Below are 24,203 nucleotides of genomic sequence, written 5' to 3'. Positions count from 1 at the left end.
AACGTGTAAAGAATTTTTTAGAGCCTTGGGATATGTGTGAGATTATGTTTTTCAAGTGCCCGTTAACTCTCAATAATTGGAAAAATGTTATTAATGTGAGCTAAATCAGTTTGGGATGTGTGTGAGATTATAATTATGCAAAATACATCAGCATTGTCTTTTGGTGACGTGCCCCTTTAAACCAAGTTTTATATCTTCCATATTTTTTTTATTACAAACTAACAGACTAACTAATAATAATAATAATAATAATTAATTGCATTTATATTGCGCTTTTCTAGACACTCAAAGCACTTTACAATGTAGGGTGGAAATTGCCTCCTTCACCACCACTGGTAGCACCCAACCTTGGGCTATGCAGGCTCAATGGCTGCCATACAATGGCACCCGGCACACATCACACTACACAATGGCTGAACGGCTCAGGAGACAGGGATTGATATCAGTCAATTAAGGGGAAGGGATGATCAGGTGGCCTTGATGTCAGAGACCTGATTGGGAATTTGGCCAGGAACGTCGGGGAACCCCCTACTCTTTACGAGTCACCTGGGTTCTTTAACGACCAAATTCAGTCAGGACCTTGCATAATGTATGATAGCGAGTGTCTTTTGATAGGGTATGAAGTATTTGTAAACATGTAATAATGGAAAGAAAGGTAAGATATCTGAGCTACCTGACATACTTCACACAATTCAACCACATCGAGGTGTTTACTCTCGCATGGGAAAGTCACAGGGACGAAAACACTAACAACACAATGCACGCATTTAACACAGTGTTCCGAGAGTAGAGGCCGGTATATTGTGAAGATCTCTGCTCAAAACAACAGCGGTCATTCAATACGTCCTTCAGACCCTTCGGAGAGAACACTGGTGTTTGTTGTGAACAATGTAGATGATATTGTATGCGTGTGTAGGGGGGGTGGGGAGGCGGGCTACCGTCTGAATAGGGAAGGGAGATGCGGTACTGCCCCGCCATGTAGACCTCTCCCAGGTGACTCATTGTGATCTCCGTCCTCGGGTCCTCGTCGATGACCAGGCTCACTGATTGGATGCACGCCCCGTCCAAATTCTGCAAGTGAGACACAACGAGACGGAACGGAAGATGAGACTAGATGGTCGGATTAAAAAGCAAAACCCTGGCGTTCCTCCTGCTCGCAGCGCTCCCAGGTATACAGATGATGTCATGCCCGCTACGATTGTGCAAACATACAACAGTAATAATAGTAAATAGTAATAAAATAAGTGGAATAGACATGATAAAATAGACATGTTAATAAATCACTTAAAGGCACTGGGTCCTATGTACACTACTATACAATATACAGTTTTTACTTCTATGTCCCTATGCTGTACTTGCTGTTACTAACTATACTATGCAATAATCACAAGTTATTTTCTTAAAGTGTCCTTTTTTACCTTCCTTTAAAGTGTCCTTTTCTTGTGTGTTTAAAGTGACCTATGGTGCGTTTATGTGTGAGCGAGTGCAGAATATTGTGTTGTGTGTGTGTGTTCATGTGTGCTTGTGTGTGGAGAGATCAGTGTTCAGTGTTCTGATGGCCTGACGGAAGAAGCTGAGCCTTAGTCTCTCTGTTCTTGTTACATATATGCTGAGGCGCTTGCCTGACCGCAGCAGCTTGAACAGGCTGTTGTTGGGGTGGTGAAGGTCCTTCATTATTCTGCAGGCTCTGGATTTGCACCTCTTATTGTATAAGTCCTGCAGGGGTGGTAGTGCAATACCCGTAGTACGCTCTTCTGAGCGCACCACTCTCTGTAGGGCATTCCTGTCCTGGGCCATGCTGTTTCCAAACCAGGCAGTGATGTTCCCAGTCAGTCAGTCCCAGATGCTCTCTACAGCCCCGTAATAGAAGGAATGAAGTATCTTCCCTGATACTCTGAACTTACTTAGTTGTCTCAGGTGGTAGAGGCGCTGTTTCGCCTTTTTTACCACAGTGTCTATGTGAGTTGTCCATGTCAGGTCCTCTGTGATGTGGACTCCCAGGTACTTAAAACTGCTCACCCTGTCTACGGTAGCCCCATTTATCCACAGTAGCTTGTGTCCCCCCAGCTGTATTCTCCTAAAATCCACGATCAGCTCCTTGGTTTTACCAATGTTCAGGAGTAGGCTGTTATCCCGGCACCAGCGTGCCAGTACATCAACCTCCTCCCGGTAGGCCTTCTCGTCATTGTTAGAGATCAGCCCCACCACCACTGTGTCGTCTGCAAACTTCACTATGGAGTTGGAGCTGAACCTGGCCACACAGTCATGTGTGTACAATGAATACAGCAGGGGGCTGAGAACACAGCCCTGGGGGGACCCGATGCTCAGGGTGATTGAGTTGGAGGTGTGTCCACCCACCCTGACCGCCTGGGGCCTGTCGGTCAGAAAGTCCAGGATCCAGGCGCTCAGGGCGGTGTTCAGACCCAGCTCAATCAGCTTGTCAACCAGTCTGGTGGGGACTATGGTGTTGAAAGTTGAACTATAGTCAATGAACAGCAATCTCACATAGCCCCCCTTCTGACTGTCAAGGTGAGAAAGGGTGTTGTGCAGTACCTGGGAGACCGCGTCGTCAGTGGACCTGTTTGTCCTGTATGCAAACTGCAATGGGTCCATGGTACTAGGGAGGGAGGCACAGATGTAATCCTTGACCAGCCTCTCAAAGCATTTCATGACCACAGAGGTGAGTGCCACCGGTCTGTAGTCATTTATGCCTGCTGGGGAGGAGTTTTTTGGTACAGTGATTATAGTGGACACCTTGAAGCAGGCAGGGACCGTGGACTCGGCCAGTGATAGGTTGAATATAGTGGTGAACACTGGGACCAGTTGATTGGCACAGGACTTAAGTATTCATCCTGTTATCCCATCTGGGCCTGCAGCTTTCCCAGTGTTTCCCCCAAAAACGCTCTCCTCACGCTGTGTTCCGTCAATGAGAGAGTGTGCTCCTCCCCCGCGGAGGACCCCCTCCCCTCCCCGACAACCAGCGTGCCAGTGAGCTAGCCGGTGAGCTAACGTCGCCACTGTTCGCCCCAAATCTTGCGTAAAAGGAGTTCAGATAGTTCGCAAGGGAGCCATCGGCACTCCCGATTGAGGAGGGGCTGACCTTATATCAGTTATCGTTCGTAGTCCATGCCATAAGTCTCCTGTGTCATTTTGGGCCATCTGTGCCTCCATCTTGTTTGCATATCTTTTTTTGGCAGTTTTCAGTTCTTTGCGCAAGCTGTAAGCTGTTGCCTTATACTCGTCCATATTTCGAGATGCACGGCCCAAGTTGTAAGCAGCGGTATGAGCATTCAGGGCTTCACGGATGGAGTTGTCAACCCACGGTTTCTGGTTCGGAAAAACCCGAACCGTCTTCGTGGGGACGATACTGTTAGCTAGCGTTGTTATGAAGCGGCCGAGGTGGAATATGGAATAATGAGAGGAGAAAGAGGAACGTGAGGGAGGGGTTACAATAAAAAAGAAAAGTACAATTTCCTCTTCAAAGGAACTTGCTTTTTGAAATATATGCACTGTAAGACCTCTGTTGAGTGGATGTTTGGTTTGTTGGTTAGGGTTCTTTCTTTCTGCAGGACCCGGCTTCTTAAGTTAGCAAGCCTGCGTGTGGCTGACAGTAAGCGATCTGCCTCCATGAATCGTCCCTTTCATAAATGGCGCCACAGCCCCCACAGCTGAGAAGTTTGAGGGCCCCCGCTTCGCCTCCTCCCCCCCCCTCTCCTCCTCCTACTCTTCCCATCGTCCACCTCCAGGGTTTTCTGGCATCGTCTCCTCTCTCTCCACCACCTCCTCCTCCTCCTCCTCCACCTCCCTCTCTTCATCTCCCCAAACTACAAAGCCATGTCCAGGACTCCGTCACTCAGGACCCCAGATAAGGTAATCCGCGGGAATTGGCCGTCGGCGTTGGTCCGGGGGCCCCTCGCTAGAATGCATGTGACATCTTATACAGAGGCCCCACTTGGCCGTACGTTGAGTCGGGGCGTCAGCGGCTCAAAGGCTGCTGGGAAATTGGAGGCTTTGATGATGAAGAAGAAGCTATCGGGGTCTTTTGTCGCCTTTTCATGTCTCATCTGTCGGAGTTTGATCGGAAAACACACAAGCACACTTCCCCCCTGGACCCGTTCATCCGCACATCCTCCTAACCGCTGGGTTTTGAGTGCCGTCACAGAACACTGTCCTCTGACAAAATAGTTTAAACTCAAGAAAAGAGCACAATCGGAGATATTAACAATCAAGCTGTAAAGGTTGTCGGATGACCCCTGATAAACGACGAAGAGCTGAGGACTGTGTCCTTTCAGCCAATATAGGGAGAGGAGTTTACATTTCTTTAGAATATTTAGATTATTGGCTCAGTTGAAAAAATGCTTGTGTCCTCATCTCAGTCCTTCCCTGAGCAACTGAATATGACCTGATAAGATCACAGTGTGTGTTCGATAGAGAGTTCTGATGCGCCGGTCCACACGGGGAGTTCTGGTTCTGGATGGTGACAGTATGTGTTCGATACAGAGTTCTGACGACGCGCCGGTCCACACAGGGAGTTCTGGTTCTGGATGGTGACAGTATGTGTTCGATACAGAGTTCTGACGACTCACCGGTCCACACGGGGAGTTCTGGACGGTGACGGTGAACTTCCCTGAGTTACCACTCTTGGCCAAGACGTACTGACATGTCGCTTGGAAGGTGTAAATCCGACCGTCAAACGACTGGAAATACATGTCTCCAGTCACAGAGCACTCTCCTGTGGAGGGGAGGACAGGGAGCAAGATACATATATATTTAACCCTTTCACTGCCACACAACAAATGGTTAACCCTTTCACTACCACATTACAGACGGTTAACCCTTTCACCACCACACTACAGACGGTTAACCTTCTGTAGTGTGGTAGTGAAAGGGTTAACAACTAAATTTAGATCAAAGAAAAGTAGTGTAGGACTCTGAACTGTTGCCTATACTCTTTTATACCTATACCTACTACTTTCTCTGTCTACCCATATACTCTGTATGATAGCATGTACAATATTGCTGTATATACCATATACAGTATATATTTTTATTCTCACCGCATATATATATATCTATCCACACCTGTCTGTACTTACCTGCACATAGTCCTTTACTATATCTGCATTCGTACATATCCTACTCTTACTAGTTACGCTGCTGGCCAGTATGACTGTATACTACCATAGTGTCTTTACACCTGTATCACTGTACATATTATACTACAACTCTGTACATACATCTGATTAGCACTACACTCAGTAGTACTCATTTGTATATTTTGTACCCAGTTTAGACCACCAGTGCATTGTACTGTACTTGTGCTGTATAATGACAATACATTTTAATCTAATCTAATCTAAAATCAAAAACGAAATAATTGTGACCTTAAAAAAAGATCAAGAACCATTAATTTAGTTAAGTGTGTATTATTATTATCATTATTATCATTATTATTATTATTGTGATTTAAATGTATATCTAAACCACACTTTTGAAGTACAGATTCGTTTTGGGTCCCTCCCTACCACCATCGCCACTTCTCTTGGTCCTCGTCGTCGTAGTGGACTAGCTCAGAGAATACGGTAACAACACATTCATAATGCAATGACTCCTTTGACACACTTAGCACCATTTTGATTCCTTGTACAATCAAAACAACCATTACTCTTGTGAACCATGCAATGTCGTGTCCTTAAAGTGAGAGAGTTGAACCTGGGCAGCTGTGGTCGGTGCAGTTCCAGACTCCCCCCACGCATGTGCTGCAACAGAGAGAGAAAGGAGAGAAGTCCACAGGTGGCTATGGAACATGAAAGGCTGCACTAATCACCCTGGATCACTGACAGAAATGGGGCTCATGGCTGGCCGGGCCAACCCCGGATCTCTGGATCCGAGATAACAAAGATTAAAAGCAGCAGAGGTTCTCATATCTGATTTATAGTGGCCCGCATTAACCTGTTAAGCTGTAGCCCTATTTTCAGAAATTTCGCCTAAAGGTACATGCTTAAGTAAATGGAAGATTGCTCCACTTCTACAAGGTCAATTTGCATGTTCCTGGTATCTAGGAACATCTAGGGACCTGGGGGTATGTATTCCCAGTGTCAGAAATATTGTGTCTGTTACTAGGCTTGAGTAAATTGTAATGAAAAAAGGGAGAATATAAATTATGATTATTTTTTTGTATCTGTGCCGGTGAATAACACCATGTTACAATTGGGCTGGAACCAAGCTCGCTCACTGAGCTCATTCAGCACCTTCTTGAGATCAAGTTTACAAAATCTAAGCAAATGAATAAAGGGAAGATGATTAAACAGGAGGATTTGTAGATACAGTAATAAATTATAATCTTGACCTTATTATGGCCAAATTATACATCTATGTATAGGGAAAAGGCTCCTCTTTTCAATGGCAGTGTTAAATCTGGATTTAGTCATTTCCTCACGGTTTTCCGATAAAAGAGATATAATTAGCATTTTTCCGATAAATTCTTATTTTCGGTAAATCTTAAAAACATTGGTACAATTTTTTATATACACTTTGACTGTTGTTTTGATAGGGTTAAGGTCTTTACTCTTAGCTTTATTTGTTATGCTCACTTTATATGTCTTAACACTAACCAATGATGTTTTATATGTCTGCACTTTATGCTCATCTTATGCCTGTATCTTTTACTGCTCTGAAACACTTTGAACTGCAATTTCTGTATGAAAAGTGTTATACAAATAAAGTTGTATTATTATTATTATTATTATGATAGTATTATATGTATGATAGTATTATATGTGTATGGTAGTATTATATGTATGATAGTATTATATATGTATGATCGCATTATAGTTATGATAGTATTATATGTGTATGATAGTATTATATGTATGATAGCATTATAGTTATGATAGTATTATATGTATGATAGCATTATAGTTATGATAGTATTATATGTATGATAGTAGTATATGTATGATAGTATTATATGTGTATGCTAGTATTATGATAGTATTATATGTATGATAGTATTATATGTATGATAGTATTATATGTATAATAGTATTATATGTGTATGATAGTATTATATGTATGATAGTATTATATGTATGATAGTATGATAGTATTATATGTATGATAGTATTATATGTATGATAGTATTATATTATATGTATGATAGTATTATATGTATGATGGTATTATATGTATTATAGTATTATATTATATGTATGATAGTATTATATGTATGTATGATAGTATTATATGTATGATAGTATTATATGTGTGATAGTATTATATGTATGATAGTATTATATGTATGTATGATAGTATTATATGTATGATAGTATTAAATGTGTATAAGATTTAAGATTTGTTTATTAAGGACAATGCAAATTAATGAACATCATTTACATGTGTATGCATAACATCACAGCATGATAAGGACGTAATTATGCCGGGAATAGCACAGGGCTAATTTCCACCCGTAGTCCTAACATAAAACAAACACAAAACGGACCATACAACGTTCATTCATAAAAACTCATAAAAACTGACATCACTGACATGACCACACTAACATGACATGATAGTATTATATGTATGATAGTATTATATGTATGATAGTATTATATGTGTATGATAGTATTATATGTATGATAGTATTATATGTGTATGATAGTAGTATATGTATGATATTTGACAGAGCGTGGGGCTGAGTTGAATGCCTCTCACCAGTTGTTACACTCCTCCTGGACGGTCTGTCCAGACGGGTAGATCATGCCGTGGTATTCACAGGGACATTCTGAGGCCTTCACACAGCTCCCCTCCTCATAGATTAGACCTGGGGAGTTAACAGAAGTGAGAGACAGAGAGGAACTCACTGAGGGATGGGCAAGAGAATCAATCCCAAAATGGAGGACACAGAATGGGTTAACTTAATGGATTAACTTAAACCATGGACTGCCATGTCCAGTAAGTAGATATGAGATGTAATATTGGTCATCTTTATGATTGCAGTCTCGATCTCAGTCTGTGTAACCGGGGCATCAAGCATATCCATATCAACCAAACTGACTCCAGGGTGTGAGGATTGGTTCATTCCCCGCCACACGCTTCTTAAGGTACTGTGATGATTGGTTCGTTGCCTAACGCACACTTCTAGGTCAAGTATCAATTACCATCACGCACCTGATGTGTGTTCTAATCAGCGCTCCAGAGGCTTCATATACTCGGACCTTCTGTCATTCGATGTCGGGTCGTTTTGAGTATTACTGCTTTGAATACTTCTGCTTCTGCCTGTTGTTCCCCGTTGCTGTGCCTCGTCTACTTTCCCTCCAGGACATCTGTGGATTGCCGCTGGTGAGAACCTTGTCCCCCCGTTTGGAGCTGCGCCTCGTTTACCCGCTTTACGTTTTGCGCTTTGGTGAGTTGGAACCAAACCCCTTTTTGGACTATTCTGTTTTGTGTGTTTTGAAGAACACTGAAGAGTTCTATTTTTGCTTGCACTAGACTCAGCTAAGTTGTGTGTTAAAGGAGACACTGAAGATTATCATTTTGCTTGCACTGGACTCAGCTGAAGTGTGTGTTTAGAAGAGACACTGAAGATTATCATTTTTGTTTGCACTGACCCTCAGCTAAATTGTGTGTTGTGGAGAACACTGAAGATATCGTTTTGTTTGTTCTGGACTCAGCTAAGGGAGGAGGAAACCGCACTGCCTCTGTGTTATGTGGGACTGTTATTGATCTATCTCTCTCTCTCCTTTTCCACCTCGAGTTGAAGCTGGGAGTATCTGCAGAGCCGTTACGGCGTCAACACCGTTTCCCCACCTCCAACACCAAGAGGATCTGTAGAGCCGCAGATAACTCTGCCGAAGGCAGTCTCCCTTTGTTTCAAGATTGTTACTTGACTCCTTTTTGACTCTGTAAATAAATACGCCCTAGTATTTGGCTAACTCTGAACTACCTGTCTGTGCCGTGCGTTTGAGGTCGGTTTCAAACCCTAACACAGGGAGGCTGAAAGCTGAAATGACCAATTCACAAATTCTGCTTAATTTGCATTGTTTACTATACCAGGAAGTTTGGAGTAATAATTTTTAAAGGATTGATTAATTATAGCACAAGGGGGAGAAAACACAAAACATAGCACAAAAACAAAACACGGCAGGCGACTGTGCTACATAAGCACATGACAGGGTATACAAACGAGAATACAAGGCAAGGTAATACTATCAACGGCAAACTAACTTATCCTATATGGCAGGAGTGATAAACGTTTCTTCACAACGGTGTACTCATGGTAATGTTCAGTGAACGACTGGCGATCTGAATTGTAACCAGGAAGAACATATAAAGCCAACTTAACTATACACACAAGGGCCCTCATTTACCAATGCTGCGTATGCACAGATATGTGCGTAAACCGTGCATACGATAATTTCTATGCAAAGTGTGGGATTTATCTAAATGAACGTGTGCTTGACATTCTGCGTATATCTACACACAGCTCAGACCATGCGTACATGTCACCAAGCGGTAGAATATGAAGACTGCAACATGAGACAGACTTTCATGCATTAGTTTCAACACTGACATGTTCTGTATGACCCGTAATTCATTATAGTTCATTGTAAAATAGCGACAGTAGTGTAATTATTGTCAAACCCTATAAATAGCATTTGGAATAGGGCTTTCTTTCCGAATGAATGCAGAATGGTTTATCTATATAGCGTTATCGGAATACTACGGGGTGCGCTGACTGCGCTCCGTGGGGAGCTGTTTTCAGAGATAGGGCAGTCTATTTGCTGAGAGAACATAATATTAACTAGAGTCCGCTACCCGAGACACATTCTCCTTGATTTGTACCGCAATTTGGGACCCAAATTGGAGCGTGGAACAAAACGCACAAATTCCATCCCCATGCACATTCAAGTCCTCTCCACCCTCAGGTCTTTGGCCACCGGCACGGTCCATCGTGATATATTGGAGATGGATCGAGCAATAGACTGGAACTGTACCACCCATGTAGCTGTCAAAGCTCCATCACAAATTCAGTTATGTGAATAGAAAGGGATTCCATTCAGTCAATGTTGCGATGCGCATTTGACTGATACATGTCGTTGCTGGTGACCGGGAGGAAGGCACGCATTGTATTGAATTAAATTGTAATGTTATTACTGGGGTATCTGTAATTAAAATATTTATTGGGTGTTGGTAACCAGTCTGTTAAAGTGTGATTATAAGATCCTGGCTAAGATACTTGCACTTGTTTTGGAGAAGGTAGTGTCAGCCATAGTGCATCTAGATCAATGGGCTTGGTTTGGAGAAGGTAGTGCCAGCCATAGTGCATCTAGATCAATGGGCTTGGTTTGGAGAAGGTAGTGCCAGCCATAGTGCATCTAGATCAATGGGCTTGGTTTGAAGAAGGTAGTGCCAGCCATAGTGCATCTAGATCACTTGGTTTGGAGAAGGTAGTCCCAGCCATAGTGCATCTAGATCTTCATCCCAGGTTGTCTGTTAATATGCGGAGGGTTTTCCAGATTACGTTAGAGGCAGGTTCCAGTTAGTTATTAGATGCTAAAAACGAGTTTGAACATATATAATGGCCCTATTTATTTAATATATTTATATGTATAGTTAAACATATCTTCTGTTAGAACCAATAGATTAGTCTCTGAACCTATTCCCCTACACGAGGTGTTAGGCACGGTGGTCCCATCAGCCCCCTACTCTTCTGGTAGTGAAAGGTTAACTTTCTGTAGTGTGGTAGTGAAAGGTTAACCTTCTGTAGTGTGGTAGTGAAAGGTTAACTGTCTGTAGTGTGGTAGTGAAAGGGTTAACCTTCTGTAGTGTGGTAGTGAAAGGTTAACTGTCTGTAGTGTGGTAGTGAAAGGGTTAACCTTATGTAGTGTGGTAGTGAAAGGTTAACCGTCTGTAGTGTGGTAGTGAAAGATTCACGTTTGTAGTTTAGTAGTGAAAGGGTTAACCTTCTGTAATGTGGTAGTGAACGTGTTAACCCTTTGTAGTGTGGTAGTGAAAGGTTAACCTTCTGTAGTGTGGTAGTGAAAGGGTTAACCCTTTGAAGTGTGGTAGTGAAAGGTTAACCTTCTTTTTTTGATCCACTTTTTCTCCTCCTGTTTTTCTGTGTGTTTTTCTCCCATCCCAATTTTAGTCGTTATGCCAATTCCCCCCTCCCCTTCCTGGTCGTTGCTTGCATGTGCCCCCCACTGGTCGGTCTAGGGAGCCCTGAAGTCTATCAGATGCTTCCTCCGAGACATAGGAGACAGCCAGCAGCATCTTTTCACCTGCCAGCGCGGACTCTCATTGGTGAGGTGTAACGTGTGGGAGGTCACACTACCCTCACCATCTCCCTCCCTCGCTGTGCAGGCACCCTGACCGACCTGTAGGAGTCGCTGTTTACAACGACCAGAATACCACCCCACCGGCTTCCCTCCCACTGACTCTGCCAATTGAGCCAGTATGACGGCCGGCCAAGCCGGAGGCAACGCTGACAGCCGGATTTGATACCAGTGTCTCTCGCGTTGGTGATGAGCGCTTAGTCCGCCGCACCACCCAGCCGCCCTAAAGGTTAACCTTCTGTAGTGTGGTAGTGAAAGGGTTAACCCTTTTAAGTGTGGTAGTGAAAGGTTAACCTTCTGTAGTGTGGTAGTGAAAGGGTTAACCTTCTGTAATGTGGTAGTGAAATGTTGACCGTCTGTAGTGTGGTAGTGAAAGGGTTAACCTTCTGTCGTGTGGTAGTGAAAGGTTAACCGTCTGTAGTGTGGTAGTGAAAGGGTTAACCTTCTGTAGTGTGGTATTGAAAGGTTAACCGTCTGTAGTGTGGTAGTGAAAGGGTTAACATTCTGTAGTGTGCTAGTGAAAGTGTTAACACTTTGTACTGGGGTAGTGAAAGGTTAACCTTCTGTAGTGTGGTAGTGAAAGGTTAACATTCTGTAGTGTGGTAGTGAAAGGTTAACCTTCTGTAGTGTGGTAGTGAAAGGTTAACCATCTGTAGTGTGGTAGTAAAAGGGTTAACCTTCTGTAGTGTGGTAGTGAAATGTTAACCGTCTGTAGTGTGGTAGTGAAAGGTTAACCGTCTGTGGTGTGGTAGTGAAAAATTCACCGTCTGTAGTGTGGTAGTGAAAGGATTAACCTTCTGTAGTGTGGTAGTGAAAGTGTTAACCCTTTGTAGTGTGGTAGTGAAAGGTTAACCTTCTGTAGTGTGGTAGTGAAATGTTAACCGTCTGTAGTGTGGTAGTGAAAGGGTTAACCCTTTGAAGTGTGGTAATGAAAGGTTAACCTTCTGTAGTGTGGTATTGAAAGGGTTAACCCTTTGAAGTGTGGTAGTGAAAGGTTAACCTTCTGTAGGGTGGTAGTGAAAGGGTTAACCTTCTGTAGTGTGGTAGTGAAAGGTTAACCGTCTGTAGTGTGGTAGTGAAAGGTTAACCGTCTGTAGTGTGGTAGTGAAAGGGTTAACCTTCTGTAGTGTGGTAGTGAAAAGTTAACATTCTGTAGTGTGGTAGTGAAAGATTAACCGTCTGTAGTGTGGTAGTGAAAGGGTTAACATTCTGTAGTGTGGTAGTGAACGTGTTAACACTTTGTACTGGGGTAGTGAAAGGTTAACGTTAGGTTATGACTATAACCAAGTTCTGTTAGTTAGGGGCGATGCTTGGCATCGCCTTCTGCACTATCTCGCGTACGTGCACGCGTACTGAATAAACCACAAATGTACCTCTAATACCAGTATTAGTCTGACCACACCCCTCATCAGCTTACCTTCATAAGCAGGTGTGTGGTCACCTGCTCTCCTCCTTCCCAAGCTTTCACCACAAGGTGAGGACAAGGGCTGCAGCGGCGTCCGATGCCAAGCATCGCCCCTAACTAACAGAACTTGGTTATAGTCATAACCTAACGTTCTGTATCGTTAGTGGCTTAGCTTGGCATCGCCTTCTGCACAAGGGAGGCCAAGCGGAGCCACTTGGCTGACAAATACACCCCGCTGACAGCCCCCCAAAACCATCAGAACAGGGAGGGCCGAGCCCCCCCGACCCCCCCTAATGGAGGGTAGCCCCCCTATTAGGGACGTCACGGGAGGGCGACGGACCCGACCGTGCGAAGAGGCACTCAAGCAACTCAACGCACAGGGTGAGCAGACCGTGGCTTGACCCACGACTACACACACGCACAACCCGCATGCCACCCGGGAACGAACGGAGGAACAACCTCGTTACTGCCCCCAGAATCACGGGGTCAAGGGCAAACCCAACCCCGTGGCAAGGCCGTAGCAGCGGAGCACGAAGGAAGACCCAGACCCACCAAAAGGACTGGACTCCCTGGAATGGGGGCCCGGAGAAGTCCATGATGCCAGCATCAAGACCCCACCAGGTGGGCACGTAGTGCCCCGCCCCCCACATCGCCAGCGTATTCGGACAAAGGCCCCTCAGTTACTGCACCTGGTATTCCCAGGCGGAACCAACCAGGCCAGTAAGCCGAGCGGGCCCCGTCCCCCCAATAGTACACCGCCTGGCACACTGACCCTGCAGAATAGGCAGTCAGCATGGCCGTAAGCACACAAAAAAGGTTAACCAACGGAAGCAGGCAGCGCACCGGGGAAAAACCAGGCAACAGGCTGTTAACCCTAGCCTGGAGACTGCGGACGAGACAGGCGCCAGAGGGGACAGCTGAACACAGCCGCCCCGGCGGAAGGAGCGTAAGCTGGCGGTGTTGCATGACCAAGCCTCCATTTAACAACCCCCACCCAGAGGGGTCGAGGCAGAGAAGGCTGACACGATTGGCAGACGTCATGAACGTGCAGGGGCACCCTCAACCGGTGAACCCGGGAGTCGACACTGCCCCAACACACCAGGGAATCAACCACCTCGGTGTTACCCAATGCGGTGGTTGTTCCTATAACCCCTCAAGAAAAAACTCCAAAACACACCTGCGGGTATACACCGGCTATACCGCAGTACAAGTGTTTCAGTTTCCAAAAAGGGTTAACCCAGGCCTACGGGTCGCAAACATCACTTCGGACCGGGCCTGGCGGTACGGGAAGCACAGGGTCACCAGAGGAGGTCAAAAAACCACCCCCACAGGCCCCTCTTCGCCATGCGTGAGAGAGGAGCGAAAAACAATGGAGAACCAGCCCCTAAGCACACCGTACCTGGTATTCCCCGGCGGTCTCCCAACCAAGTACTAACCAGGACCAACCTGTGTAGCGGCCGAGATCCGACGAGATCGAGCGCGTACAGAATGGCATGGCTGTAAGCCACGACGACAGTGCTGAGTAAAAACATACCCAACCAGGGTCTCCATAGCGCTTAACCCTGTGACACCCAGACCGACCTGGCATTTTTCCCCCTGAAAAAAGCCCAAGTCCCTCAGGGTACCAGAACAGCAGATCTGCATCCCCGGCGGACAACGGGTTCAACTGATCTGGACCAGCGTGACCAGAACCAGTCCCGTGCCCTAACCACGCCGACATGCCTACTCCAGGAGAAGGGCAGATATGCGTGTTGATCTTAACATGAAAAGAAGGCGCCACCCAGACGTCGGGACGAACCGCGCCTGGTGGCCCACCCCAAGGGCGTGAGACCCCACTACATATGTTCAGATCCATCCCGTCATCATCCCCCAGACATGAACGAGGATCCGTCGACAACCCACCCAGGTCATGGGATGTGGTCGCCGGAAGAGGAAAAACCCCCATCTCAGTTGCTTTATAAAAACGCTGTTTCAACCACAAGCAACTAAGGCGTGCCAGTCAATCGCCTGTTTACAGCGAGCTAGCACTATACGTGCGTCGGGACACACCCCCATCAATGAACAGGCTATTTAGACCTGTCATTGAATCCCCAAGGCGCCCAGGGGAACGACAAGAGGGGTGTGACACTCCCTAACTCCAACACTTCTGGAATAGAAAGAAGGAAGCATCAACAGTATGTATCCCAGTCTACACAGCCGGGGTAAAAAATGTTCACATTTTTACATCCCACCACCCTCCCATAGGAAAGAGACGGGGATCCCCAGAGAGACTTCCCACGCGAGCTGTACAGATTGAAAAGAATATATTGCACCTTGAGCCATGTAAAAAACTGGTTTTAGGGCCTCCGGGGAAGAGGCACCGAACCCATACACACTCAATAAACGAATTGAATCGAATATACATACAATAGAAAAGGACCCTTCTAGAGGGTCCACTCACTTTGACAATCTGAGGAGGAAGGCTCTGTACTCTGATGGAGGCTTCCTCACATGGATCACATGGAAGAAGGAGTCCGAACTCACAGAAGGCCTGAGTAGGCGCTTGGTGAGGAGGAGCCCTGACCACCCCCCCTGAAAACAGATCCATCACATGGACCTGAACAGCACACGGAAGTCCTACCAACAGAGACGCGCACGGTGACGTACTCTATGGCGGGGGAATTCCTGCGGTGCACACGCCCAATATACCAGGCCGTGGGACCAGGAACTCCCTCCCCCCCCCCCCCCCCCCCCCCGTAACGTGCCGAACCGCCACGTGACGGGAACCTTGAAGGACAGAGGGTGTACCCCTGACCGACAGAACAATGGGGAGAGGAAAGGTTACCAGTTCACCCCTTTACGACCCCACACCCATGATACGACGTAACGACAAAATGAGAATATGACACAGTCATAGTCAGCTCTATGAAGCGTTTCACAGCTCCACACAGCGCACGAGCTAACCTGCTATCTGATTTTTACTAAGGAAAAACACAGAATAGAGAGGGCTCTAAGAACCCCGGTCCAACATACACATGTGCTTCTGTGGCCAGTACAACCCAGTTGTAGGTCACATGACACACACAACCCATCATCATCACAATGAGAGAATACATCATTCTTGATTAGTATCGACCACAGGCCTTGCCAAGCACACATGACAGCAACCAAACCAACTTCCCTTTAGGAAATAAGTTTCTCCAGCAGATTTAGCACAACCGCAGCAATCAAGCTGAGAGTTACATCGTATCCCTACCACACAAAAGACACAATTAATGCACAACATGTCTGATAGGAGGTGATAAAGTCCCCAGGGAACCGGGGGGGGAAAAACACAATCCTCCTATTTTACCCTCAATACGGCCAGTTAAAACAGGAAAACCTGTTAATGTGTGAACTCACTGTCCATTGTCATTACAGTCTGAGAAAGAACATTCTTTTACTCACTCGTCACCAAGCATAGCTTCATAGGTTAGTTGCCTTAGTAGTGAGTACACGGTACACATAAACACCATGATGTTTCTCACACAACAACCAGATCAATACATCACGACCTGCACGGAGAAGCTACTGCCAGTGACAAAAACAGCTCACACACAACCCGCAACGTATCTCAAATGCATTGCAACAACACACGTTTTGGGAAAAAACACCGTCATTCACAATACATTTAGCAAGGTAAAACCAGAAGACGTGTTATGAGGGTCTGGCCAACCCCGTACCTGCCCGGAACGCAGATCAGCGAAGTGCAGTCACAAGCCACCGTAGACACAGCCCTCTTTGTTGACGCAATCCCCGTCTAGGCTCAGGCAGGGTTGACGAACATCCCCTGTCAAGGATGACGTCGTGGTCAAGAGTGTAAAACATGTTAAAAATCAAAGCACGTTCAACAGAATAGCATCAAGCTAACGGCTGCTCCAACCGTTCGGGTGCTATCGCTTCCGCTCGCGAGACGCCGATCTACGACGCACGCGATCAGGAGCGAGCTCCCGGCGGCGCGCGAGAAGCCAAGCTACCCCGCGCCAGGCCACCGACCGGCTAACCGTAAGCTATGAACATGTAAACAATGACATAACACTCACCCAGACAGGCCGCCGTTCTGAACCCTCCTCACTTTTTAAGAGAAAAGAGAAAACAAGACGTCAACACCGCTTCACAACGGTGACATTAACACGTCCGGCGGAATCAGCACAGTACCAACTGGCCTGTATAGCTGACTTTGAACATGAATCTGCCGCTATCGCACATTACATGCACATATCCCCTCGTGAAGGAATACTCTCATTTGGATATGAAAGATGGGGTCTTAACACGGTGACAGAGAGAATCCACTCGTCCAGAACACACAGGGATCACCAGTGTCAATGGTCGCGGCCCACTAGTTAAAACTATAATGGTCGCCAGACCAAGGCCTTCTGTCGCCTAGACGGCTAAACAAAGGACCCTAGCCTGGGGCCGGTTTCCATAAACTTTGTCTAGTAGCCCCCATAGCACTAACAGACAAGTGGAGCCCGCCAGCAAACACTACTCACCCAACCTGGAACGCACCGCTCCTCACAACAGCGGCATGTCCGACAGTTCAGCTGTGGCCTGACAGGTTTCACCCCAACAAACACAGCAAGGAACTGCAGTTGAGAAGCATGCAGCGGCGTGCTCCCAATACGAAAACCGGTGGAGGGTTTGTAGAATGATCATCATCTTCTAGACACTCCAGTACGAAGACAATATCGCCGTATTTTCTCGAAAATAGTGAGAGAGAAAATAAAGATATGATGTCAACGTATCCTTGTTTCCCAAGCTGTTCCTAATCCAATTTCTTCCATCATGGTGTCAAGTGTGGGGATCTACCGAGGCACCTCTTCCTTGTGGTGAAAGCGAGAAGGAGGAGAGCAGGTGACCACACACCTGCTTATGAAGGTAAGCTGATGAGGGGTGTGGTCAGACTAATACTGGTATTAGAGGTACATTTGTGGTTTATTCAGTACGCGTGCACGTACGCGAGATAGTGCAGAAGGCGATGCCAAGCTAAGCCACTAACGATACAGAACCTTCTGTAGTGTGGTAGTGAAAGGTTAACATTCTGTAGTGTGGTAGTGAAAGGTTAACCTTCTGTAGTGTGGTGGTGAAAGGTTAACGTAAGGTTATGTATATAACCAAGTTCTATGAATACTGGTGACGCTCAGCGTCATTCTGCACTAACCTCACTTTGTGCCCAGCACTGAATAAAAAACTCCACAATGTACCTTTATATACCAACATCCGTCTGGCCACACCCCTATCCGCTTACCTTCATAAGCAGGTGTGTGGTCACCTACTCGCCTCCTTCCCAAACTTTCACCACAAGGCGAGGTCAAGGGCCGCAGTGGCGTCCTGACGCTGAGCGTCACCAGTATTCATAGAACTTGGTTATATACATAACCTTACGTTCTATTTCATACTGGTTTCCGCTCAGCGTCATTCTGCACAACAGGAGCTGAACGGAAGCCAGAAGCTCGACAAATGTACCCCGCTGAGGCCCCCCACAACCATCAGACCGGAGAGGACCGAGCCCCCCGACCCTCCCTAATGGAGGGATACCCTCCCTATTGGAGGACGGGAGGGAGACGGATCCGACCGTGCGAAGAGGAACTCGAGCAACTCAACGCACAGGGTGAGCAGACCGTGGCTTGACCCCAAGACTACGCACACGCACAACCCGCATGCCACCAGGGAACGAACAGAGGGAACAAACCTCGTTACTGCCCCCAAAATCACGGAGTCAAGAGCAAACTCAACCCCATGGCAAGGCCGTAGCAGCGGAGCCCGAAGGAAGACCCAGACCCCCTGAAGGGACTGGATCCCCTGGAAAAAGGGGGCCCGGAGAGGTCAATGACACCAAGCATCAAGACCTCACCAGGCGGTCACTTAGTGACACCGCCCCCCACATCACCAGCGTATTCGGACAGGGCCCCTCCAAAAGCGGGCCCTTCGCCCCACTAGTACGCCGCCTGGCACACTGACCCTGCAACACAGGCAGTCAGCATGGCCGTAACTTTGAAGCACTCAAAAGGTTAACCATAACGGAAGCAGGCAGCGCACCGGGGAAACCAGGCAGCAGGCTGTAGAACCGAGCCTGGAGCACTGCGGACGAGACAGGCGCCAAAGGGGTCAACTGAAAACAGCACCCCGGCGGAAGGGGCGTATGCTGGCATTGTTGCGCACCATGACAAAGCCTCCATCAAAAAAAAAAAACACCCAGAGGGGTAGAGGCTGACATGATTGGCAGATGTCATGAACGTGCAGGGGCACACTCAACCGGGTAACCTGGGAGTCGACTCTGCTCCAACACACCAGGGAATCAACCACCCTCTTGGTACCACATACGGTGGTTGTTCCTATAACCCCTCAAGAAAAAACTCCAAAACACAGTACAAGTGTTTCAGTTTCCAAAAAGGGTTATTCCAGGCCTACGGTTCAACGAAACATTACTTCGGACCAGGCCCGGCGGCTCGGGAAGCACACAGGGTTACCAGAGGAGGTCCAGAAGACCACCCCAACAGCCCCCTCTTCGCCATGCGTGAGAGAGGAGCGAAAGAATGGAGAACCAGCCCCTTTATGATAGTGCAGAGTACAACATGTACCCAACAAAGGGTCTCCATAACGCCTAACCCTGTGACACCCGGGCCGACCCGGCATTTTTCCCCCCGAAAAAAGCACAGGTCCCTCAGGGTACCAGAACAGCAGATCTGCGTCCCCGGCGGACAACGAGTTAACTGACCTGGACCAGCGCGACCAGAACCAGTCCCGTGCCCTAACCACGCCGACATGCCCACTCCAGGAGAGGGGGTAGGTATGCGTGTCGATCTAAAACATGAAAAGAGGGCGCCACCCAGACGGTCCCATTTGTACCGCGCTCAGTGGCCCACCCCAAGGGCGTGAGACCCCTCTACCTATGTTCTGATCTATTCCGTTAACATCCCCCAGATATGAACAAGAATCCGTCGAGACCCAGTAACAGGCGCTCGGAAGAGGAAAAAATCCCCCATCCTAGTTGCCCTATAAAAACGCTGTTTTAATAACGAGCAACCAAGGCGTACTAGCCTCCTCCATGATTCTTATCAGAAACACCCCGAGCCAGCACTATGTACGCGTCGAGACCCAAACACATCAATGGATAGTCTAACCAGACACCAGACATTGGTCCTTCAAGTCGCCTGGGAGAACGACAAGAAGTGTGTCGTGCTTCATATTCTTCATTCTTTTTATTATTAAAAAGAAAGAAACACCGACTGACATGAATCCCACGTGACGCGGCCGAGGGCAATTTTTTTTTACATTCTTACATCCCGCCACCCTCACCACAGAGAGGAGACGGGAATCCTCAGAGAGACTTCCCACGTGAGCCATAGATTGAAAAGTCACGGTAACATTGAGTCATGTGACCAACAGACTCAAGTTACACGTATATCGAGCGTAGTAGAACAGTAAGTTCCTACGCTCTGCCCCGACAACTTGACAATAACAGACCCTACATACGGGTCTGAAAAAAAACTCACGGAAGCCGTCGTCCAATAGAAACGTGCCTAGTGACGTTTGCTATGACGGGGGAAACCCAGGACTCAACCGCCTGTGATAGGTGCGGAGTTCCCCCCCCCCCCCCCCCCCCGTGCCAAGCTGCCTAACAGCTTGGCCCTGACCGAATGAAAAGAGAGTCCAATAAACCCCCTGACCAATCAGAAGAGGGAAGGAGGGGTTTATCCGGTACCCCCTCGCAAGCCCAACCCTTGCATACGACAACAACAAACAGCCATATGATACCTTAAGTAGCCAATATGCTAATGAACAGCGCAAAGCTAATTCAATGCACGCTAGCCACAGACACATCTGTGAACAGGGTTTATAACAAGGCCAAGTTATGTATGTGTGAACCCGACACCCGTATCCATGTTGTAAGACACAGAAAATCTGATAGAGAGAGAGAGCGGCATGAGCTGCGGTACTTTTTCATACGAGCATTACTGCAGACCAACACAATAGTGTTGCGGCTCAATATCACTGTTTAAGCAACAGAGCACACAACTAACCTCTACCTTTATGTGAAGATTCAGGTCGAGGCAGAAAAAAACCTTTTTCAACCGAGTGTAAGCTGCAGGCCTTGCTTAAGCTCTAACATGAATGTAGCGTCTAGCCCTCCTATCAAACCCATACTAGCGAAAGATTCACATGTCGTATCCCCATCATATGTTTGGTGAATAAACACACAGTTTGTAACAAGGAGGGAGGGACTCTTTATTTTCTAAACAAATCATATTTGGGCCGAGAAGGGAACAGGGGGGGGGACCACAGAGGGAAAAAGTCAACTCTTTTCAGCGACGCCTGCCACGAGCCGCTCGGGACTTGCCACCCCGGGGAGCCCCGGAGGGACAGTAAACGATCGGAGGCTGGTCATGACGATCCCTACCGTCACCTCCGGGCATAGATGGGCCGGCTGCAGTGGCGGAGGCGCCCTCTCTCCTCCTGGCCTTCTGCGCCGAAGGTCCAGCAGTGGCGGTGGTAGCAGCGGCGGCTACGGCGGCGGAACCCCGATGACGAGCCTGCCGTCTGACTCCACCGGCGACATCGGGCGGGGGGAAATGAGGCTGGAGCACGGAACGCTCCTCCTGCATCTCCCTGCAGGTTGAGGTCATCAGCTGCAGTGCCGACCCGAAAAGTCCAGCATCGGAGAGGGGTGCCGTCAGAAGTGGAGTCCTCTTCTTCTCCGGCACACGCGCCTGCTCCAGCCAAAGGTGGCGCTGGACTAGAGTGGCCAGGGCACGTACTTTCCCAGCGGCTATGGCCTGCGACTGGATCAGATGCAGGATGGCTCCTGCCGACTGGGTGAGCTGATCATGTTGCAAATCAGTCAGCTCCGTACCGCCCCTCAGTATCCCGGACATGAATCTCGCCAGCTGCGCGATGTTAGAAGTGGCAGCCAGAGATTGCGTCGCGGAGATAAATGACTGGTCACTCCAGAAAGCCAACCGCCTCACCGATTTCCCTTGGGGAACCGGCTTCCGTAACAGCTCCCACACCACCTCAGGACAAAGGAGCGCCGCCATCGGCCTATCAAGCCGAGGCACGCCCTCCTTCATGCCTTCTACCAAACCCACCACCCTCGTGACTTGCACGTAGGCGGGGGTAAGGCCCATGATGTGGGAGACCACCTGTCCCTGACGGACGTAGGCCTCCATTGAGGGGAAAAATGGACAGACAACGTCCACCCCTCTCACCGGACGGCGTTGCCATAGATGACCTATGAGATCGTCAGGAATAGGAACAGGCAGTGGCTGCGGCAGCGGCACGCCGTTTGCGACTGCCGCCGCCGCCATGAGCTCGGGGAACAAAGCACGCAGTTCCCCCTGCATACTTTCCCCCACCGAGCTCGTGTCCCTCACATGCAGCAGACTACTGGTTAAAGAGCCACATTCTGATGTGGCTGATAGCAGGGCATCCCGCCACCGAGTCGGAGGTTCTAACCCAACATCTGCGTACGAGGAATCCCAAGGAGACATCTCACCCCCCTCCAGTGTTACCTGGACGGGCGGGGGACATGTCTCCACCGGGGCTTCGAACAAGAACCCGTCCGCTTCTACCATATAGTCCTCTGTTTCCATCGGCCATGGAGAATCAGACGCATCCTCATCCGGCTCCAGCAACTCACCAAAACCAGGCCGTTCGCGTCTACAAGCCACCATCTTGCGACGGGAGCGAGCTGACGCAAAAAGTTTGCGTCTCAAATCCCCCGCAACCAAAGGAGCCGGCCGCCCAACAGCGGACGACTCCCCGGAGGCAGAGGAACCAGAGCCGGAACCAGGCCATCGCACAGGAGACGGCGCTGGTGCACCAGCTCCTTGGAGAGGCAAACTATCCATCGGACGCCTACCGGGCGTGGCTGCCGACCACGAAAGAGGCCTCAACCCCGCTCCAAGACGCACGACAGAGGAGGCAATGGAGAACCGCTGATGAAGGGTGACGTTGCGAGCGTGACCCTCCGAGGTAAACATTATGACTTAGCTTTTTTCTTTTTAAATATATGAGAGAAGAAAAAAGCAAGAAGAAATGTAAACACGTATCAACTTTCTTCGACTAAACAACCTCGTCAAGTGTGGGTATATACCAAGGCACTTCCTTGTGGTGAAAGTGAAGAAGGAGGCGAGTAGGTGACCACACACCTGCTTATGAAGGTAAGCGGATAGGGGTGTGGCCAGATGGATGTCGGTATGTAAAGGTACATTGTGGAGTTTTTTATTCAGTGCTGGGCACGAAGTGAGGTTAGTGCAGAATGACGCTGAGCGGAAACCAGTATGAAATAGAACCTTCTGTAGCGTAGTAGTGAAAGCTTAACCTTCTGTAGTGTGGTAGTGAAAGTGTTAACACTTTGTAGTGGGGTAGTGAAAGGTTAACCTTCTGTAGTGTGGTAGTGAAAGGGTTAGATTTCCGCAAAAGTGGTTCAGTGACATCAAGTCCCTTTTTATCCGATTCCTTTGGAATAACAAATAAGCCCAGAATCGCATACAAAAATTAATTATACCCAGATACAGAGGGGGTCTAGAAGACCCAAGATGTATTTCAGTGTTGTCTTTCATACAATGCAAAGTATCCATTGACTTGGGCCTATAAACCCAACTCCATGTAGGCAGCTGGGAATGGCTGCAGACCATCATATCTCAAAATAAGAACATGTCCTTGATATCATTATGGTAATGTCCAAAGCCAGATAATTGGATAATCTGATTATTAGGTTTTTATACTCTATTGTTAAGTAGCTGCACCAGTGATTTAAAAATGGGCTTTCTCTTCCATCTGGTCCTATCTGGTGTAACCCAGACTTTAACCCTTTCACTACCACACTATAGAAGGTTAATCCTTTCACTACTATTTCACGTTAACCTTCTGTAGTGTGGTAGTGACAGGGTTAACACTTTGTTGTGTGGTAGTGAAAGGGTTAACACTTTAAGTGATAAAACTTGGCAGAGGCATGGCATTACAGATCTTTGGCGACAAAGTCTTACCATTCCAACAACTTAAAAATCAGTTTGGCCTTTTGGACACTTCCTTTTTAAAATACGCACAATTATTGACTGTTAGAAATAAAAATATGTAATGAAGGGGCTGTACCTAATCAAAGCAAATGTATTTGTAGAGCCCGGAATCACATGGAATTGCTCCCATGGGCTTTACAAGTCAAGAAGAAACACCACAATAGATCCAGAACAAAAAACACCTTAAAATCCACATATGCAACAACACCCCCAGACTTTCCCCAATAAAGATGTTGAACGACTCACTAAAACCTAGCAATAGGTTATACTCTGAGTGGGACCAGGCCTCAAATATGTATAGTTTAATGTTCAGGGCTGCCCCTAATGCATATTATTCTGTCTAGCTGGCTTGGGAGCATGACCTTAACAACATGTTCTCAGTGGAGTACAATTTTGAGGTCAGCTTTGACCTTATCTTAA

The 24,203-nt window shown here is 47.4% G+C and overlaps 1 protein-coding gene across 1 annotated transcript in view; it reads right to left on the bottom strand.

Moving 5' to 3' along the window:
* Positions 1-24,203, bottom strand: part of otog (otogelin) — a gene marked incomplete at both ends in the record, with an annotated part of 175,701 nt that overhangs the window by 122,584 nt on the left and 28,914 nt on the right. Inside the window, 4 exons of the mRNA XM_084337666.1 lie at positions 939-1,071; positions 4,587-4,732; positions 5,713-5,759; positions 7,717-7,825. Coding sequence (XP_084193792.1) covers positions 939-1,071; positions 4,587-4,732; positions 5,713-5,759; positions 7,717-7,825 — 435 coding nt within the window. The remainder of the gene's footprint in view (positions 1-938; positions 1,072-4,586; positions 4,733-5,712; positions 5,760-7,716; positions 7,826-24,203) is intronic.

The sequence above is a fragment of the Notolepis coatsorum genome (genome assembly GCF_963971535.1).
Source record: "Notolepis coatsorum genome assembly, chromosome: 20".
In the NCBI taxonomy this organism is placed as follows: Eukaryota; Metazoa; Chordata; class Actinopteri; order Aulopiformes; family Paralepididae; genus Notolepis; species Notolepis coatsorum.
The sequence above is the reverse complement of the archived record's forward strand: the minus strand, read 5'-3'. Positions and strand labels throughout refer to the sequence as shown.